Genomic DNA, 22,614 nt, shown 5'->3' with positions numbered 1-22,614 from the left:
AGTATCACCCATGATAAAACATAAAATCAGGTAACTTTTCTACAACTTGCTTATTAGCTAATATTATTTCTTGACTTTCATATGAGCTCCCTAATGCTAGAATATATATATTGAAGAATGAAAACTGATGCCACTACAGATTAAGTGGTGATTGAGAATTTTACATAATTAAAAATGAAAAAAAGCCCATGCTAATTGTTACCACAGCAAAAAATAAAAAAATAAATAGTTAACACAAACTTCAAGCCTGAAAATGTTAATTTTACTTTTGAATGAAGCCCAGCTAATTAAGTCAGGCTCCTTGTGAAAAGTAAAATCGAAACACTTCTGCAGACTGCAAAGTAGTTTAAACAATACTTTGGATGATTTAATGTAAATGTATATCAATTTCTACTGAAGATAAATTTTAAAATGCTCAGTGTAAATATAGATTTTTTAAAAACTAATTCTTTGTTTTCAATACATGAGATTTCCCTTTTCTCTTCTTAACAGAAAATGCATCATAACTGAGTGTCAGTGGGTCCATGGGGAGCAGTTGACCGTGAGAATAACCACTAGATGTTGCTATATACCTAGTTTTATAACACCAAAACAATTAAGGTCTCCTTTTCTTTCACTAATGATTTTCAATAGTTGAATCTCCAATTTATTTTTTTTAACCTCTGAAAGTAACTGAAAACCACATATGAAATTCAAAGCTAAATTTTAGTAAAATTAGAGTTTGTAATAAAATCTTGATCTGGCACTTCCAAGTATCAAATTAAATGACTCTTTACATACTAAGAGTCTTTACATCCTAAGAGGAAAGTGTCAGTATATGATCCAAACCTAGAATGCAATTTTGGTATCTGATAAATTGGCAGAAATGGCAAGCTCACCAGCAAAGTTCATATATTTCTTTTCATAGTTTGTCATGTGACAATGATGCCAATGTGGTTTTCAGGTACCAACTTCCTCATGTTACTCTCTTAACTCTATATTGTACACATTGTGTATTTTCAATTGAGTGCAACAGATTCTCAGATTTGAAATTTAATAAATTTTTAAAGCATTTTGAATTATATTAACATGAAATCCAGTTTCTGACAGTTTTAAACCTGCATCAGTCTTCATTGTTTATTTTAAATATCACTCATGAAAAAACAAATTGAGGCAAGCTTTCTTTTTCTACAACTTATTTATTAGCTAATATTATTTCTCAAGTTTAATAAGAGATCTCCATCATTAGAATATGTGTATTTATGGATTAAAATTTGATGCCACTGTGGATTATGAAGTGGTTGAGAATTTTACATAATTAAAAATGAAAAACTCAATGCCAGTTCTTACCATGAGCAATAATAATAAAGAGCTACCTCTAACTTGAAATCTGAAAATGTTCATTTTACTTTATGGGTTACTTTCAATAAAACTAAATCAAGTTCCCTGTTCAAAGCAAAATTAAAACACTTCTAAAGACTAAACAGTAGTAAATGATACTTTGATAATTTTTATATAAATGCATATTAATTACTAATGGAGATAAAAACTAAAACAGCTCAGTTATAAATATCAGTGTGTATGTATATATATTTTTTACTAATACTTTGTTTTCAGTACATCAGTTTTCCCCATTCTCTGCTTAATTCTAAATGCAAATGCTTTTGACACCCTGTGAATTCAGAACGTCATTGAGACAATGGAGGGGGGTTGGTCATGAAAATAACCATTAGATGATAGTATCTAGTTTTACAATATCTAAGCAATTATACTCTCGAAGTTCACTATTTTTCTTTCATCAATAGTTTTCAAAATTTAGGCTCCCATTTTTTTCCTGTTAATTCAACTCAAAACCATACACTAAATCCAAAGCTACATTTCAGTAAAATTTAACTTGTCATAAACTCTCGTAGTCTGACACTTCCAAACTTCAGATTGAATAACTTCAGACTCTCTACTCAATTCCTCACTCTTTACATCCTAAGAGGAAAGACCCAATGTATAGAATGCTGCCTAGAATGCAATTTTGATATCAAATAATTTTATAGAGATGGCTAGCTGATCAACAAAATTCATATTTCTCCTTGCATGGTCTAGAATAATCACAAGATACTGGTTCTCAGAAAACAACTTAATTTCCTAGTCCCTTGAAGACTGTGAAGTGAAGTAAAAGATGTGCACAGTCCTTCTCCAAACAATGTAGTATTTTTCTGCTGATGGGATGTAGACAGTAAAGAGGCCAGGGGCTGGAGGAACCACAGGTGGAAAGAGGCTGGAGATGCTGGATCACTGTGTGAGGGAAAGCTGCCTACTGACTGATAATATGGCATGGAAACCATTACTGGAGCAAGAAGAAACTTCAATTGCATGAAGTACCTAAACTGTTTGAGTTTATTTGTTACCCTAACTTATCCAAATTAGTTTTCAAAAACATTAGTGGTGTTTACTTTTCCTCCTCTTTATATTTAGATTCAATTTTTTTGCTGTGAAAAATATTAACAATATAATTATGTTTTATGTTTGGCTCAGTTCATAGTTCGTATCTGGAAAAAGTAGACGATGTGGTATTTTCAAACTTGTAGAATCTCTCTGTTTTTCACTCTGCTGAGAAACCCAGCAGTTGAAGGACTGGAGCAGAGACTTCTTCCATGATTTAACAGAGTTGGGCAGAAGGAGCTCAGAGAAGTCAATTTGCTAGTTTTCCCATTAATCATGGTAGGTTCCTTTTGAGATTTATTTTCTTTAAACCGAACTGTTAGGTAGGAGGAAAAGAAAATACTGATGACCCAAAAACAAAGGGATGTATCCGACTGTGTGGAACAAAACATGTGCTGGAGGTGGTCTGGTGACTTCAAGGGTCAACAAGGACCCCAAATAAAAGAACATACCATGAGTGGAAAATGTGTAGAATAGATACTTATAGGAAATCATGACTTTCTCTTTAGAGTATGTGTTGGAATGGTATATATGGTTGATTTAATCAATATTTCTTCCTTTATCTATTCAATACAATTAGTCCCCGACTTACAACATATTCGAGTTACAAGAAACTGCACTTAGGATGATCTTTTTTTTTCCCATCTTATCGTTAGCAATCTGTACTACATACTATTGCAGTATGTAATTTGCTAATGTTATCATTCTCATGCCAACCCTCAAAGATAAAGATCTTATTTATAAAGATACTGATAATAAAAGGCAATAATAATGAAAACTAAAAAAGAAAAAAAGAGGTATTCTACTTACATCAGAACTGACGATGGAATTGTCAGAATGGAACCCCGTCGTAAATTGGGGACTACTTGTAATGATTTTATTTAAAATAATGTTTATAAGGCCCTTACCTGTAGCGTTATCCACTTTGTGAAGATTATTTAAACTAAAGAGCATTGTGTTCTGAAGGGCAGTAAAGTCACTGATGAAGGGGACTACATCCCCTGTAACAAGCATCTGGTGGCAGGCCCTTCTGGAAGCCATGTGTTCTGATCAAGGTTGTAGGAAAGTTAGAGGCAGCAATATATTCCACAGACACAGACCAACTTTTCATGAAAAACACTTCTGGCTTAAGATAATTGTTAAATCTAAAAGACAAGTGAAGAAGCATAAAATTATAATAAGTTCATTTAGAATTTCAATCTTACTGCTTTTTAAAAAGATTACCTTCTGCCAACAAATTAGGTTCATAATTTTACTATTTAGAATATAGTCTTCAGAATGTGATAACTTCAGCCTGTACCTTTGGATATATGGAGACAGGTAATTAAAATTTCATGCTGGAAAGGACCATCCCATCAACTGTTTGTATTTTCCTTTAAGTTTTTCTCTCTCTTACTTAGGCACATTATACTTGAATATCATATAACATCCAGATGTGAGGCCATTACTAAGTCATACTCTTTGAGAATATAGAGATAAAAATCAAAATCCTAAGGCAAAAATTTTTGCTGGACTCTGGCAATCTTTTGTAAAACTGTTGATTTCCTGAAGTCAGGGGAACCCCAGAACATTGAACATCCTAGAGAAATAGATGTTCGTTTTTCTCGTCTGATTTTCTAAATAATTGGTTTTTTTTTTTTTTTTTCCTACTGGACAAAATCTGCTAGTACTCTAAGAGGGTCTGCTAAACTCTCTCATCTGTTTGGGGGAAATCACTAGGCCATAATGTGTAGGGTGTAGTAAACAGCTTTATAACTATAAAATTCACTGCACCTGTCCTCACCATCTAAGCATACTGAAGAAGTTGAAGTTCTTCAAGTAGGCTTGATCCCCCTGAAACACGGTATACTTCCCTTTTTGCTCACCCATGTACACTCCTAGACCCTTTTTAAGTCTCATCGTAGATGTCACCTCCTTCATGAAGTTTTCCAACCCACCTGAGGTGGAACGGGTCATTTCTTCCTCTATATTCACATAGTACCATAACGTCCACATAGTTACAGCTTTGTTTCTCTCAGCAGCTTATATTATAATTTCTAGCTATTACATTATATTCTAATTTCTCTGTTTCCACAGTTTACATACAGATTCCACTAAACAGAAGACGTTTTTGCATTATGCTTGCCCGTGTTAAGTGAACCCCGAGGAAACACTTGCTGTTTGACTCCTTGCTCCTACGCCCAGAAGTCATAGAGTGAGTAGGGTGGACCCGAGTGTGATGATAGAAGGGTTTGATTTGGAGTCAATGCTGTATAATACATCACAGCTGACTATCATGTAAATACAAAAGGCAATCTGGATTTAGTCCATATTCTTTACTAATGCCCCATACTGCCTCTTGTTATGATGATAATTGTTATTTTGTATTGAATGCTTCTCACATGCCTGTGGTATGTGAAGATTTTATTCTGTACATTATTACTTTATCTCAAGTAATCAGCAGCCTATAACCTCCGAATATAAATTCTTAGAACTGGACAAACCAGAGACCTCATGAAGAGGTGTTTGAAATCTTCCATAATAATCATCAAAAAATCAACCTTCCATCAAGACAGGGTTTCAGAAGGATTTTAATTGCCAGAGGAAATATTATTTAAATTTCCAGTGAGGTGGATTGGTAGAAAACTTGTATTCTTAGCCTTAATTAATAGTGAATCTGTATATGAATTACCCATAATGTGAATAGAGTATTCTGAAATGATCCCAATGTAAGAAACAACAAAAGGAAATTATCTCAATTTTAAAGAAACAACAAAAAGATTTTTAAGTAACAATGCTGATTTTAACAAATGCATCTATTTTTACCACCTGCCAAAACCCCAGTAAAATGACAGGAAGAAACAATAAGCTCAGGACTGGGAGAACAGGCAGTAAGACAGGTGCAACATTATTTTGGAAGTTATAAATAAAATGGAACCAGTAAAAATGATCCAATGTAATCAAGAAATCTGAATCCTTAGCAAACAGAGTTATACCTTTCGAGTGAAGAGAATGTGCTACAATCAGAGCAGTTATTTGAAAGTCTGTTAAAGAAGCAGTTATACCCAAAGATTCATTCCCAGAATCTACAAAGTAGGTAACTATTACTTCTCACACTGGAAAGTGTAGAGCCCACTGTCCCTGAATTGGACAAATTAGTCACAGTTGAAGGCAGGTGCATCACATTAAAAACAGGGGTTATAAGTGAATATATTATACTGAATACTAAAATTCCCAGCCTCACTCTCACTCTTGACTAAGAATACCAGCAACCAGGGCTTGCCTTTTGAAGCAGGTGACACAAACTAGTTTTTCCGGAGAATTGGTGAGCTCAGGAGAAAGTTATTGATACCAAGGACTACCAAGTTAAACAGCCCAACAAGATTACTCAGGAAGTGTGTTCATATTGAAAAATTCCACTTATGCACTCAGAGGCTCTTAGTATTCCTCTTTAAGTATGAGTGGACATCCAGGTGGAGTCCCTGGATGGCACAAATGATTAATGTGCTCTGCTGCTAATACAGAGGCACCTCAGAAGAAAGGCCTGGCAATCTACTTCAAAAAAAGCAGCCACTGAAAACCCTATGGAGCACAGTTCTACCCTGATACACATGGGGTCACCATGAGTCGGAGCTGACTCAATAACAACTGACAGTGGTGGTGGTTAGATATCTAAGAAAAGCCTCTAACACGGATAAGAGAATCAAAACAAAATAACAAAAGAATAAGACAAATAGGACATACAAAGGATCAGGACCCAAACTGGTTCAGACTTCTCTACAGCAAAAGTGAAGCTAAAAATTGGCAGAGAAATGCCTTCAAAATTTTAAACAAGAATATCTCAGCCAGGGTTTCTGTACACACTCAAAGAATCAGTCAAGAATCATGGTAAAATAAAGATATTTTCAGATATACAAAGCTTCAACAAACTGTACTTATCATATACCCATTCAGAATCTTCTGGAGGCTGTGACCTATCAAAACAAAATACACCAAGAAACAGAAAGATGTGGGCTGCTGGAAATGGGTGATTCAGTATAGAAAAAGGGCAAAGGGAATCCCCAGGGAAGTAGTAAAGAGAGATCAAAGATCATATCTACCTCGGCCCATAAATGTAAGTCTAATAGCTCTGAAAGAGGCCTCTTTAAGAACAAAAAATGGAAACAGTTCTTGATGCTCTTAGGTTACTGAAGAAAACACTTCCTTAGTTTGCCAGTTCGGGATACATTAGTGTTGTGTACATGGAGCCCTGGTGGCACAGCATTTAAGTGCTCAGCTGCTAACTGATAGGTCAGCAATTTGAACCCACCAGCTGCCCCATGGGAGAAAGATGTGGCAGTCAGCTTCCGTAAAGATTACAGCCTTGGAAAGCCTGTAGGGTAGTTCTATGCTGTCCTATAGAGTCTCTATGAGTTGGAGTCCACTGAACAGCACACAACAACAAATGATATATACATGAAAAACTAAGCAAACAAAAACACAAGATAATTATCAAATCTAAGGAGAATAAAAGGAAACAAGTTGATAAATAGCTCAGGCTCAGATTCTTTATAAAAAGGAGTTATTTTGAAGTGAGGTATTATATGAAAGTACCTAGCGCCGTATCTTTTATTTATTCCTAATATTTAACAATACTTAATTTTTATTCTTATGCTTAATAAATAGTAACCCCCCCCCCCCAAAAAAAAAACCTGTTGCCATCGAGTCAATTTCAACTCATGGCTAACCTATGAGTTGGTGGATTGGAACTGCTGACCTTCTGATTAGCAGCCATAGTTCTTAACCACTGCACCAACAGGGCTCCTAATAAATAGTAGCTATTTTAAAAAATTCATCTAAGAGGGTCATTTGTTGATACCCAAATGGAAGGTCACGTTAGAAAGACAGAAGTTCAAAAAATAAAATGTGCTAAGCAAAAGAAATTTTTTTTATATATTTAGTGAGATTGAGGTTCTATTCTACCAATAACAGAAAATGGATTTTTTTTTTTTTCGTTTCCATGCTTGTGATCAAAGTAGTCATACAGATTTAAACTTATTCACCAAAAAAATCTTATGTTGTGTGATTTGGGAGCAGTTTTTAAATAAACAAATAAAATGAGCTTGTAAGTCTAAGTCCATAAGACAAAGAAAATACAGCCACAGGGAAAGAAAATCTGTAGTCTCCTTGTATTTTACAATTTAAAGTATTCCTATGTTCCCTATGGAAACCCTGGTGGCGTAGTGGTTAAACCCTATGGCTGCTAACCAAAAGGTCAGCAGTTTGAATCCATCAAGGCACTGCTTGGAAACCATATGGGGTAGTTCTACTCTGTCCTATAGGGTCACTATGAGTTAGAATCAACTCGACAGCAGTGGTTTTGGTTTTTTTTTGTACATTCCCTAAGAAAGCCCTGGTAAAGCAATGGTTAAGCTCTCAGCTGCTGAGTCAGCAGTTGGAACCCACCAGCCGCTCCTTAGAAAGAAAGATGTGGCAGTCTTCTTCCTTAAAGTTTACAGTGTTGGAAACTCTATGAGGCAGCTCAACTCTGACATATAGGATCACTAGGAGTCGGAATCAACTTGATGGCAATGGGTATGTTCCTTATGTACAAAGTTGTATTCTCTAGTGATTTATTTTTGGATATGAACCTGAAAGATCAGTAAATAAAAAGAAAGTAATCTGTAATGAAGATATTCTGTTGGTCAAAACATTAAGGTTGACAATCTGCACTAGAAATCCTTGTCTGAAAATCTCATCTCTTTTTCCTGTCATCAGAATAGAAAAAGCAATTGACATATAGCTGTTAAAATGGCTGCAAGCCCTAATGATCTCACAGACAATGCCAAGGTGTAAACTCCTCCATTTCCTGATTTAATACCCAGTTATTGAAGCCATACCGATACATAAAAGCAGTAATGTTCTGAATCTGCTAAGTGATTTACCTTGCTACTGATGAGTCAGTGGAACATGAAATACTCAAACCTTCACACCTGGATTTATATATCTACTTATACAACACCAATGACCTTTCCTTTCTTTGTTCCTGCTATTTGCCCTACCCAGACTTTTTTCCCCATACCTCACTTTGTTTGGTTGATTTCACCCTCTAGATAGTTTTATTCGTATCAAAACGCAAATCATTCTTATACTTTCACCTGTAAGTGTTGCAATATATGGAGTGTCCTGACAGTATAGGCTACATTGTATGCCAACACTGATGCTAGTTGATATTTTACCCAAGTATGTGCCACCATGTTATGTATCTGTGATCAAAATAATGGAAAAAATCCAAATCATTTTTATTTTCTATTTCATTTTATACAAATAGAAAATTTCATTGCATGTTTTTATTTGTTTGCTTTTTGATGAGACTATTTTTTCTTTCCTCATTTTTTGTTTTTCTGAGCATGGTAAGTTGTTTTTCCATTTATGTAGATCTCTTTTGGTTTCTTGCAGTAGTGTTTTGTTGTTTTCTTTATAAGTCTTTTACATCCCTGGTTAGATTTATTCCTAAGTATTTTATATTTTTTAGGGGCTATTAGAAATGGTATTGTTTTCCTGATTTCCTTTTTGTCATTCTCTTTATTGGTGTATAGGAATCCAACTGATTTTTGTATGTTTAGCTTGTGTTCTGCTACTCTGCTGAATCTTTCTGTTAGTTTCAGTAGTTTTCTCATGGAGTCTTTTGGGTTTTCTATGTATAGTATATCATCTGCAAATAGGGACAGTTTTACTTCTTCCTTACCAATTTGGGTACCCTTTATTTCTTTTTCTTTTCTTATTGCTTTAGCTAGGACTTCCAGCACAATGTTAAATAGGAGTGGTGATAAAGGGCATCCTTGCCTTGTTCCTGTTCTCAAGGGGAATGTTTTCAGCCTCTCTCCATTAAGAATGATGTTGGCTGTTGGTTTTGTATAGATGCCCCTTATTATGTTGAGGAATTTCCCTTCTATACCTATTTTGTTGAGAATTTTATCAGGAATAGGTGTTGTCTTTCCTCAAATTTTTGTCCCCTCTTCTTAAAACATATTGAGCTTGGTCATACTAGTTGTCAAGGATTTCATTTTACGTGGATCCACAATGAAACACCCATGGAAGCAGCAGTCAACAAATCAAACAATTCATTGTCTTAGGCAAATCTACTGCAAAAGACCTTTTTAAAATATTGAAAAGCAAAGATTTCACCTTGAAGATTAAGGTGCGCTTGACCCAAGCCATGATGTTTTCAATCGCCTCATATGCATGCGAGAGCTGGACGATGAATAAGGAAGACGGAAGAATTGATGCCTTTAAATTGTGGTGTTGGTGAAAAATATTGAATATACCATGGATTGCCACAAGAAGGAACAAATCTTTCTTGGAAGAAGTATAACCAGAATGATCCTTAGAAGCAAGAATGGCAAGACTACATCTTACATACTTGGGACATGTTATCTAGAGGGATCAGTCCCTGGAGAAGGACGTCATGCTTGGTAAAGTAGAGGGTCAGTGAAAAAGAGAAAGACCCTCAATGAGAGGGATTGACATGGTGGCTGCAACAATGGGCTCAAGCATAACAGTGATTGTGAGCATGGCGCAGGATCGCTCAGTGTTTCATTCTGTTTTACGTGGGGTTGCTATGAGTAGGAACCAACTCAACAGCACCTAACAACAGCAACATACTAAAATATCTACAACTCATCATTATAATCCTCAGCTGTTAGACTTACTATTTATTAGGAATATCGAAGTAGAAGTGAAGCAAGAAAAGTCATAAACAAGGCCAAAAATCATTTACCATGTTAAATAGAAGTGACTTTGGATCCATTCTTACTTATATTCAAAAGTTTGGAGAGTATCTTTTAAGGTTGTGGTATGTGCAGCCCTTAAGTACTTCAACAGGTCCTCAAAGGTACTAGAAGGTAACTTCAAATGCTAAAGCAAAAGGAGAATCTTATCAATATTTAGCAATTGTAATAATTCTTCTCCTTGCAGTTCAATCTTGTCCACGTGTATACTTTAGCAATATTCTGTATGAGAGGAGAACTCCACTTTAAAAATTATTATGTGTAACACCTTAGTGGCTAACTTTCTGTAAAGGGCATAAAACATATAGTTATTATCTGTAATAGTGCATACATTTAGAAGAAGTGAACTGCAAATATTTGCAGACTTAGTAATTTATACTCTCCTGGAGGTCTTTATTTTTTGTTCGTCATTTCTTTTTCTGCTATCATAGTTGAAATTTCCACAAAATCTTCAGAGTAAGAAGTGGAAAAGAATTTTTGTTATAATATTTAATTTAATTATATCTAAATTAATGAACTAATAATCTAAAAAATTAGTAAATATATTTTTCATCATTAATCTTAGTCCTTGTCTACTATTAACTGATGTTTTATTTTGGTAATTGTATAATTGGTTTTGATTGCTATAATTATGTTCCACCCATATGTAGTAATTTATTAAGTCAATTGGAATAAGTTGATAAGCTGCTCTAAAACCGCTTCCAAACTCACATATCTCCTAAAGGCTATTCTTCAGTTGACCTAAGTTCAAATTAACAAAATGGTGTGTTCTCCGTTCAGCCAGATCCTGTGTGCTTACACATTTGCATATAATTTATTTGTAGTTAGAGAGAGGGGATTGATTTTGTGTTAATGCTGTCTTGGGAAAGAGTATTGATGACACGTAATGCCCTGCTACAATGATTACACAAAACTTTACATTTTCATGCTAAGGAAAATAATGTACCATGCACACAAACTATCCTAGACAAAAAGTGTTATACCCCTCAAAAATACTCTTGCTACCTACTGGGTATAAATTATAAATCTTAAAGAAGGAATCTGGTAAAAGGTATTCCAGTTGTTCATTGTCTGTGGGAAGGATAAACGACAGGTAGAAACATTAAGACAAAACAGATTCTGATCCTTGAGTGGTGGCAAAAGGGTGACTTGGTCTGATGATATCCCCATTACACCAGAATCAACTGCAGCAAGGAAAGGTAATGCACACAGAAAATAATTTAAATCTCTAAGAGCAAAATGTTTATTATTACCACCAGCACTAGAAAATGTAAGAGGATATTTTTTATTGTTCTATTGTTTTATGTAATAAAGAATATATATAACATTAGAACAATAATATATATATAATAGAACAATAATATATATAACAATTATACATATATGTATATGTATGCAAACCCATTATCATCAAGTTGATTCCGACTCAGAGCAACCGACCCTATAGGACAGAGTAGAACTGCCCCGCAAGATTTCCAAGGAGTGGCTGGTGGATTCAAACTGCTGACTTTTTGGTTAGCAGCTGAATGCTTAACCACTGAGCCACCAGGGCTTCAATATACATACATACATATATATAACAAAACATTTCCCAATGCAATATATTTTATATTTACAATTCAATGACATTGATGCAAATATCATCACTATTCCCTTTCCAAACTATCCCACCACCATTAGCAGAAACTCAGTGCACCGTAAGCAATGACTCTTCTTTCTCCCCTCCCTCCCATCCCTGGTAACCACTAATAAACTTTGGGAGTTATACGTTTGTCTATTTTATATAAGTGGAATCATACACTATTTGTCCTTTTGTGACTGACTTATTTCACTCAACATAATGTTTTCAAGATTTGTCCATGTTGTAGCATGTCCCAGAATTTCATTTCTCTTTATGCTTGAGTAATATTCCATTTTATGCATATTCCACGTTGTATGTATGTATGCAGACATTTTGTGAATCCATTCATCTATTGATGAACATTTAGGTTGTTTACACCTTTTGAGTATTGTAAACAGTGCTGCAGTGAACAGTGGTCTACAGGTTTCTGTTTATGCTCCTGCCTTCGCTTCTTCTGGGTATGTACCTAAGATTGGGATTGCTGGGTCATATGATACTACTGTGTTCAGCTGTGGAGGAAACTCCAAGCTGTTTTCCACAGCAGATATATCACTTTTCATTCCCACCAGCAATAGATGAGGGTTCAAATTTCTCCACCTCCTCACCAACACCTGTTATTTTCTGCTTTTTTGATCATAGTTATTCTAATGGGAGTGAAGTGGTATCTCATTGTGGTTTTGATTTGCATATCCCTCAAGATTAATGGTAACCCTGGTGGTGCAGTGGTTAAGTGCTTGGTTAGAACTCAACAGTCAATCATGAGAAAGATGTGGCAGTCTGCTTCCTTAAAGACTACAGCCTTGGGAAAACCTATGGGGCAGCTCCACTCTGCCCTATAGAGTCTTTATGAGTCAGAATTGAATTCACAACAATGAGTACCAATTAATGACTTGGAGCATCTTTTCATGTACTTATTAGCTATTTGAATATCCTCTTTGGTAAAATGTATATTCAATTCCTTTGACTAATTTTTGATTCAGTTGTTTCTGTTGTTAAGTTATAGGAGTTCTTTATATATTCTTGATATTAAACAAAATTTTCTCCCAATGTATAGTTTGTTTCTTCATGTTGTTGATAAAGTCCTTTGATGCACAAAAGTTTTTAATTTTGATGAAGTCCAATTTATCTACTTTGTCTTTTCCTGATCATGCTGTTGGTGTAATAGCCAATAATCGGTTTTTAAAAACTAGGTCCCAAAGCATTACTCCCATATTTTTTCTAAGTTTTATAGTTTTAGTTCTCACACTTAGGTCCTTGATACATTTTGAGTGAATTTTTGTGTGTAGTGTGAGATATGGGTTCAGCTTCATTCTTTTGCAAGTGGAAATCCAGTTGCCCCAGCACCATTTATTAAAGAGACTATTTTTTCCCAATTGAACAGACTTTTCACCTTTGTCAAAAATCAATTGACCTTAGATTTATATGTTTTTTTCTGGACTCTCAAATCAATTCCACTTGTCTGTATATCTATCATTATACCAATACCAGACTATATTGAATACTGTAACTTTATAGTATATTTTGAAATTGGAAAATGTGAGTCCTCCTACTTTGTTCATCTTGTTCAAGATTGTTTTGGCTAACCAGTGTCCAGCAATTCCATATAAATTTGAAATAGGCTTTTCCATTTCTTCAAAGAAGGCTGTTGGGATTTTGACAGGGATTACATTGACTCTGGTCTTCCTTGTAGGCATGTGGATACTATCCTATCACTGACAGTGTTGTACTTCAAGATAGACCTTGAAATGTTCTTATTGACGATGAATGCAACATCATTCCTTTTCACTTTGTCATTCCCGGCATAGTAGACCATATGATTGTCTGATTCGAAATGGCCAATACTAGTCCATTTCAGTTCTCTAATGCCTAGGATACTGATGTTTATGCATTCCATTTCGTTTTTGATGATTTCCAATTTTCCTAGATTCATACTTCATACATTCTAAGTTCCCCTTATTAATGGATGTTTGCAGCTATTTCTTCTCATTTTGAGTCATGTCACATCAGCAACTGAAGGTTCCAAAAGCTGGACTCTATCCGCATCATTAAGGTCGACTCTACAATGAGGACTCAGCTCTTGCCCATTCATCTTCTGAGTGCCTTCCAACCTGAGGGGCTCATCTTCCGACACTATATCAGAAATTATTCAAATTTATGCACCAATCACTAAGGCCAAAGATGAATAAATTGAAGATCTTTACCAAGTTCTGCAATCTCAAATTGATCAAACATGCAATCAGGATGCATTGATAATTACTGGTGATTGGATTTTGAAAGTTGGAAACTAAAAAGGAATAGTAGTTGGAAAATATGACCTTGGTGATAGAAACTATGCCAGATATTGCATGATAGAATTTTGCAAGATCAATGACTTTTTCATTGCAAATATTTTTTCATCAACATAAACAGTGAATATGCATGTGGACCTCTCCAAATGGAATACACAGGAATCAAATCGACTTCATCTGTGGAAAGAGACGATGGAAAAGCTCAGTATCATCAGTGCGAACAAGGCTAGACTGAACAGACCATCAATTGCTCATATGCAAGTTCAAGTTGAAGCTGAAGAAAATAAAACAAGTCCACAAGAGCCAAAGTAGGACCTTAAGTATACCTCACCTGAATTTAGAGACCACCTCAAGAATAGCTTTGACTCATTGAACGCTAATGACTGAAAACCAGATGAGTTCTGGAATGACATCAAGGATATCATACATGAAGAAACAAGTCATCAAAAAGACAGAAAAGAAGAAAAGACCCAAATGGGTGTCAGAAGAAACTCTGAAACTTGCTCTTGAATGTCAAGTAGCAAAAGTGAATGGAAGAAATGATGATGGAAAAGAGGTGAACAGAAGATTTCAAAGGCAGCTTGAGAAGACAAAGTATAATAGTGACTTGTGCAAAGAGCTGGAGTTAGAAAACCAAAAGAGAAGAACACTGTCTGAGTTTCTCAAGCTGAAATAAGTGAAGAAAAAATTCATACTATAAATTGCAATAGTGAAGGAGTCTATGGGCAAAATACTGAATGGTGTAGGAAGCATGAAAAGAAGATGGAAAGAATGCACAGAGTCACTGTGCCAAAAAGAAATGTTCGACATTCAGTCATTTCAGGAGGTAGCATGTGATCAAGAACCAATAGTACTGAAGGAAGAAGTCCAAGTTTCACCGAAGACATTGGTGAAAAACAAGTTTCCAGGAATTGACGGAATACAAATAGATGCAGCGATGAAGTGCTCACTTGTCTATGCCAAGAAATTTGGAAGACGGCTACCTGGCCAACTGACAGGAAGAGATTCATATTTATGCCTATTCCAAAGAAAGGTGATCCAACAAAATGGGAAAATTATCGAACAATATCATTAATATCACAGACAAGTAAAATTTTGCTCAAGATCATTCAAAAGCAGCTACAGCAGTACATCTACAAGAACTGTCAGAAATTCAAGCCAGAGTCAGAAGAGGATATGGAATGAGGGATATCATTGCTAATGTCAGATAGATCCTGGCTGGGACCAGAGAATACCAGAAAGATGTTTACTTGTGTTTTATTGACCACGGAAAGTCATCAACTTTGTAGATCATAACAAATTATAGGTAACATTGCAAAGAATGGGAATTCCAGAAGATTTAATTGTGTTCATGAGGAACCTATACATAGACCAAGAGGCAGACATTCGAGCAGAACAAGGGGATACTGCGTGGTTTAAAGTTAGAAATGGTGTGGGTCAGTGTTATATCATTTCACCATACTTATTCAAGCTGTATGCTGAGCAAATAATGTGAGAAGTTGGAGTATATCAAGAAAAACAGGGCATCAGGATTGGAGGAAGACTCATTAACAACATGTGATATGCAAATGATACAAACTCTTGCTGAAAGTGAAGAGAACTTAAAGCACTTACTGATGAAGATCAAAGACTACAGCCTTCATTATGTATTAAACCTCAACATAAAGAAAAGAAAAATCCTCACAACGGGACCAATAAGCAACATCATGATCAACTGAGAAAAGATTGAAGTTGTCAAGGATTTCATTTTACTTGGATCCACAATCAACACCCATGGAAGCAGCAGTCAAGAAATCAAAAGACGCATTACACTGGGCAAATCTGTTGCAAAAGACCTCTTTAGAGTGTTAAAAAGCAAAGATATCCTTTAAAAACTAAGGTGCGCCTGACCCGAGCCATGGTGTTTTCAATCACCTCCTATGCATGGAAAAGCTGGATAGTGAATAAGGAAGACAGAAGAAGAACTGATGCGTTTGAATTATGGTGTTGGTGGAGAATATTGTACATACCATGGACTGCCGAAAGAACAAACAAATCTGTCTTGGAAGAAGTAATGTCAGAATGCTCCTTAGAAGCAAGGATGACAAGACTTCATCTCATATATTCTGGACGTGTTATCAGGAGGGACCAGTCCCTGGAGAAGGACATCATGGTTGGTGAGTTAGAGGGTCAGCAAAAAAGAGGAAGACTCTCAACGAGATGGACTGACACAGTGGCTGCAGCAATGGGCTCAAGCATAACGATGACCATGAGGATGGCTCAGGACCAGGCAGTGTTCTGTTCTGTTGTACATAGGGTCACTGTGTGTTGAAATGGACTCGGCACCTAACAACGGCAACATTGAAGCTATAAATTGCTTTGGGTAATGTTAACTTCTTAACAATATTAAGTCTTAAAATCCATGAATGTAGTATGTCCTTCCATTTATTTAGATCTTTACTTTCTTTTAGTAATGTTCTATAGTTTTCAGTGTACAACTCTTTCACTTACGTGACTCTTCTCTTTTGTTCTATTAAAGTGGTGTATTACATTGATTGGTTTTCTAATGTTGAACAAGGGCATTTTGAAGGAGCTACAAACCACTAAGGAAAAAACTCACTGATCCAAAAACGTGATAAATTTAGGCCATAGAAAAAATATTGAATACCAACCCTCCTAAGGATAATATACATAACTTTAACATGCTTCTGTTAATGATCTTATAATCATGAATAAATGTGGGTTAGAGTAGGTACCCATAATATTTTAAAACAAAAAATAATTTTAATGGATTTGGTAATATTCAATTTTTTCAAATCAATAAGTAAAGTAGGAAGAAAGTTAGACTTTTCCACAAAATGATATAAAGCCTCTTATTGAAATATTATTGTAAAATGTATATTTTCCTAAAATATTCTAATTTGATTATAGCTTTGATAAAGGGGCATTTTGAGTTTTGTATATTCAAGTTTAATTTGCTTGCAACCATGACTAAGTCCTTGTCTCTGTACTTAAGATTTTAGGTTGAATACATTATTTTTGAGAAGGTTAGTAATTTATTGTTTTGCTGTTCAAATGAACTTACCGGCCCACCAACTGTCCACAGAGATGCACAAATGATTTCGCGATTCATAGCCACAGCTGGTCCTATGGGTAGGATCAGCTAATCTGCCTAGAAAAGAGAGGATACACAGTCATATTTATTATGCCCATTTCTAAACTGCTTATCATTGTCACTTAACTAGATGCATTTTGTTCTTAAGGATGTACAGAACACTTATCTCCTGAATGACTTATGTTTGTCTTCCCAGCACTTTGTCCTTCTTTTTCCATCTCAACAATTTTTTCTTTCCCTAACAACACCACGATTTTCTACTTTTAAATTATTTGTCTTAAGTATTTTTTGCTTTTGTAATTATTCTCTCTTCTACTTCCTTTGATAAATCCCTTCAAAATTGGGGAGGCAATGTGCATAGAGAAGAAAAGAGGTCTAGAGTCAAACCAAATCCCTGCTCCATTATTTATTAGCTTGACCTTGGCTAAATAACTTCACGTCTTATACCTTAGTTTTCTCAGCTATAAAACAGAGATAATAATATCAACTACCTTATAAGGTTGTTATGTAAAGTGAGAAAAATGGTGAAAAGTGTTTCACCCAGTGTTTACCTGCTCCATTAATATTAGCAAATATTTTTATCCTCACCAAAGAAAAATTGCTGATTTCTCAATCTCTTTCGCTGTTTTTTATGTTCAGTTTATGTCATTTTTTCTTATCTCCATTGCTTATCTTTTGTTTATCCCTTCTGATTCTATGTCCTAATTCTCTCTTCTGTTGCTTCTTGAGCCTTTTTTTAACCTACCTCATCTACAGTTTATTCTCTCCACACCTGCTAACTTCTTTTTTCCCTTCACTTCCACCTAAGTACTTATCCTCACTTACTTCCTCAACTCCAACCTTTCCTTCAGGTCTCTAGTGACCTATATGCTGCATTTTCTTATTTCCTTACTACTTTTTCTCTTGTGCACTCACTTTCTCTTCCTTATGTTCCTCCACAACCACACACTGTTTTTTCCTTTACTCTTTCATGAGCATGCCAATTCTGCTCATCTCTTTCCCACACTTAGGTCCAGTTCTTTCCTTTTTAATCTGATTATTTTGCCCACTCAGCTCTTCTTAACCCGCTTACTCTCAAAGTGATGATACTGAAGAACTTGATGGTGCTGTTAATCAATATGAATATTAGAATTGTGAGTTATTCATAATTTATTATTTCTCAGACTACTAAATTAGAATGAAAGATAAACCTGTAAACCTTTCTTCCTCTGTTCCATCTCTGTTGTTACCTTTGGAGGCTAGATCTCCTTCTCGTAGTACCCAACTCCTTTTGCTTCACTTCGACTCCCTTAAAGAGTTCATCCTGCATGATACCTTCAAACAGTACCTTAATGCTGGTGACAATTATTCTATAGTTCTAAACACTCACTTGAACTTATGTGCTATTTGGTTTCTTTTCATCTCAAACTGAACATGTCTGGATCTGGAGTTGTACTGTGATCTTGGTACTCAGGAAGGTTAAATATCCCTTTTTCCGTCAGTAAGGTGTTTCTGTAGTTGGTACCTATGCTTTATGCCTTATTGCAATTTCTAGTAGACACAATCAACAAATTAAAGAAGGATTTGGAGAGAAGTAGAAAAAGTAATAATTCTGAGGTTAAAAAAAGAGAAAATGCATCAATTTTCAAAAGCATGATATAGTATATACAAATCCTCATTTGCCAATTACTTCATGGATATATTGGAAGACCATTGTAATGAAAAAGAATCACTCTTACCTGTATGATATTGCCAGCCATGCTGCAGAGGCAATCCCCATAAAACATTTTGTTCATTTTCTGGAGCAAATCTTTCAAAATACCTGGCTGTCTGAGTCAATAGGATTTTATACATTCCCATTCTCTGAGGGTATACCCAGGCATTGATAATGTACTGTCCATCTTTCATCCTGTAATCACTGAACTGACCAGGACTCTCCACCCATAAAGGGGGACACAGATCTGAGAGATTAGATGTTACTGCTAAAGAAGCAGAAAGACAACCAACTATCACACAGGTCCAGGAAAGAAGGAAAGCCATGGTGCCAAAGCTGGGGGTGAAGATATGGCGACTTTTATTGGGAAACAGAGAAGGAAGTTGTTTTTTCTTACATCCCATCCTATCAATGCTTTGTTTTCTTTTTCCTGGAGAAGGTAAAATAAAGATGGGACTAACTTACCAACAAAACTAGAGTGCTTCCTTCATTAAATAACACTGCCATTGTAGTTTATTATTCATGTGACATTTGAAAAAAGCTGTTGGATTATGTTAAATGAGTTCAATGTTTTAAACTTTTTTCTAAAAATAGCTGTCATATTTACATTGTTTTTTTTTTCCCCTGCCTTTAAATTAAGTACATTCTTGACCTTATTCTTACAGAAATTTAAAGCTATGGGCATTTAATTATTTTTGCAGGAAAAGAATTAGCATAGCTGTCCCCAGACTGCTACCCTTACCCTTAGAAAGACCTGCATCAGCTGGGGTCATCAGCTGGGGTCTGTGGCTGTCAGAGTGTTCCCAATCAACAGTTAACTGAAAAGGATGATTCACTGTGCCTAGACTGCAGAAACAAAATGGTGTATGCTGAATATTTGCTTTTTTTTTTCTGGTAGTCTGGAATTTTCCTGTGTACTAGTCAGAGGATGCCTATGTGATCATCCTTCAATACAAATCTTGGACATGAGCCTCTAACAGACTTCCAATGGTTAAAAAAAAAAAAATCACTCACATGTCGTTGCATTTTTATTGCTGGGGGAAAGTGTGCTCTGTGGTGCCTCATGAGAGGGAGAGAACATGAAGGAGTCTGAACATGTGTTCCTCCAGACTCTGCCTGTGACTGTTCCCTTACAATTCTGCTGTGTATCCTCACTGCATTGCTTTAATAAATCTTAACCACGAGTAGAATTGTATGCTGAGTCCCCTGAGTACCTTCGGTAAATCTCTGAACATAGGTTCCTAGTGAAAAATCTTCAGATAGCAAGTAGTTTATCTCTCACCAAAGAACTCAGAAAACAATTTTTAATTTATTTATAAATGTTTATTGAATATGAAAACTAAAGTCATATGGTCCCTAATGTCAGATGTTACACTAAATCACGTATCTTTAGATTCTAGGGAAAAACAAAGTCTAATAGGTGCTAACTTCAGATGGATTTCAACTAATATAGGAAGATATCCTTAATAATTAGAATTTCGTGAGAATTGAACAGGATCCCTTACAAGGGTTGAGTTTCCTATTAATAAGATTGTCCATTCAGAGGTTATACAACTACTGTTTGGGAAGGCAATGTAGAGAGAATTGCTGTATTTGATAACATTTAGAATAACTAAATTTTGCTACCCATTCTGTATTAGAACACTGTGTCAGAACCTAAAGACAAGGTTAAGATTATCTATTTTTTGACAGAAATGTTCCAGAAGTTCCCCAGGCTACATTCTGATTACAAAATACATCACCCATGACATTAGGATGACCCCCTCTTAAGAAATGCTTTAACATATTTCATAGAAAATATTAAATAAGTCGAAAATCAATATATTAGGATTTGTAATGATGTGTAAAGGTGTATTGAAAAAGATGTGAATGATCCAGTTATAACAGAAGTTGTTTTCAAGAAAGAAGCTTGAAGTATGTCCAATTATCCATATCTAAAAGAGAAAGTCTGTTGGCAAATGTAGTCAATTTACAATATATTTTCTTCCTTCTTCATCAGTAAAAGAATGTTAGAATTTTAGCTGGAAACCTCCAGAATTAAGTCTTTATTTTCAGGCTTCCTTGCAGAAAAAACTATGTAACTATAAATGTTGACCACTGGGATATAAGCTGAAATGGTGTCTACAACTTCTGGGACACGACCTTAAAATCAAGGGGATGACACTTTCTCTTCCCTTCCTCCATGTTACTCTTCGATTGTGGATATGATGACTAAAACTCAGTCTTGACAAATTAGCATAAAGGCACCATCTTAAGACAGTGGCAAGTGGCAAAATGGCAAGCTGAAGGTTACCTGAGTCCCAGAGAACTGTGAATTATGAGATATTCATGAAATCTTACATCTCAATTTTACCTGACAGAGGTAACTTTCTATCTTTTTTTTAGCCACTGTTATTTGGGTTTTACTTACACATAGTGAACATGATTGCCCATTAATAGGCATTGCATTTGGAAAGCCCAATTAACATTATGAGGTACATATGCTTCATGGAAGGTCATGGGTACAACTCATTCCTAGTTTGGTCCAGATTATGTATCCCTTAGCAGTTTTCAACTGCTTTATCTCTTATTTATCCAACATCTATCTGATCAGTAATTATTTAATTTTCCAGATATATTAATATAAAAAGAAAGTGTGAGAATTGCTGTTAAGTTCTGTACCAAGAGCACAAGTATTCTGGACCATTCAAAAATTACATTTCATCTTTAGAGAAATAAATGGATATTTAGCATAAAACGCAACTTTATGTTATGAAATGCAGGATTCAGGGTCAGTGGGGAAAACTTAAGAGTATTCCCTTTAAAGCCAAAAATAAGATAAAATGGCTACTAGCATTACAATCATCTATCTTTTCTCTAAAGGTACTATACAATGAAGCTAGTAAAAATAAAGAAATTAGAAGTATAAAATTGGCAGTAAGTAATAGTATCATTTTTGCAGATAATATGACAGCATTTGAAAAATAAAAGAGAATAAATGGAAGAGCAAACTTAGAAGAAAAAGAGAATTTAGCAAAACGGTCCAGGCAGTGAGTTAGTCTATATAAATCGATAGCTTTTATATGTTTAAAAAAAATGAGGAAATAAAATGAAAGAAAACATAATCTAAGAAAGGTCCTTATTTATAATATCAATAAAAAGGCAAAATATCTAGGAATTAATATAAATGTGTTAGATCTGTATGGAAAAAATATTGAAAAATACAACTAAAATTGAAGAATTTCATGGATTTTTTTGATTGGAAGGCTCAATATTATGAAGATATTAATCTATGAAGTCCAACAATCACAATGAGAAGTATTAACAGAATTTTTTTTTTTGTAATTAAATGAAGTTTACATTTCAAGTTAGTCTCCCATATAAAATTTTTATACATACATTGTTATGAGACCGTAATTGCTCACCGCATTCTGCGACACCACACTCCTCCTTTCTGCCCCTGATTCCCCATGACCATTCAACCAGCTCCTAACCCTCTCTGCCTTCCCATCTTACCTCTGGACAGAAGTTGCCCGTTTGGTCTCTTGTATGTACTTGACTAAGAGGCATACTCTTCAAGAGTATCACTTTATGTCCCACAGTCCAGTCCAATCCCTGTCTGAAGAGTTGGCCTCAGAAATTATTTTAGTTCTGGGCTGATAGAGAGTCCAGGGGCCATGCTTTCTCCGGGGCACCTCCAGTCTCAGTCAGACCATTAAGTCTGGTCTTCTTACTATAATTTGAGTTCTGCACCCCATCCTTCAACTGCTCCATCA

The 22,614-nt window shown here is 35.3% G+C and overlaps 1 protein-coding gene across 1 annotated transcript in view; it reads right to left on the bottom strand.

The window, feature by feature from the left end:
• Positions 1-19,185, bottom strand: part of LOC101348652 (protein LEG1 homolog) — a 32,663-nt gene extending 13,478 nt beyond the window's left edge. The window contains 6 exon segments of the mRNA XM_012559432.1: positions 3,324-3,430; positions 3,432-3,560; positions 10,190-10,292; positions 11,207-11,389; positions 17,137-17,223; positions 18,885-19,185. Coding sequence (XP_012414886.1) covers positions 3,324-3,430; positions 3,432-3,560; positions 10,190-10,292; positions 11,207-11,389; positions 17,137-17,223; positions 18,885-19,185 — 910 coding nt within the window.
• Positions 19,186-22,614: the final 3,429 nt, after the last annotated feature.

Source organism: Trichechus manatus, unplaced genomic scaffold (genome assembly GCF_000243295.1).
Source record: "Trichechus manatus latirostris isolate Lorelei unplaced genomic scaffold, TriManLat1.0 scaffold00248, whole genome shotgun sequence".
Classification (NCBI taxonomy): Eukaryota; Metazoa; Chordata; class Mammalia; order Sirenia; family Trichechidae; genus Trichechus; species Trichechus manatus.
This window is presented reverse-complemented; position numbering and strand designations above follow the sequence as displayed.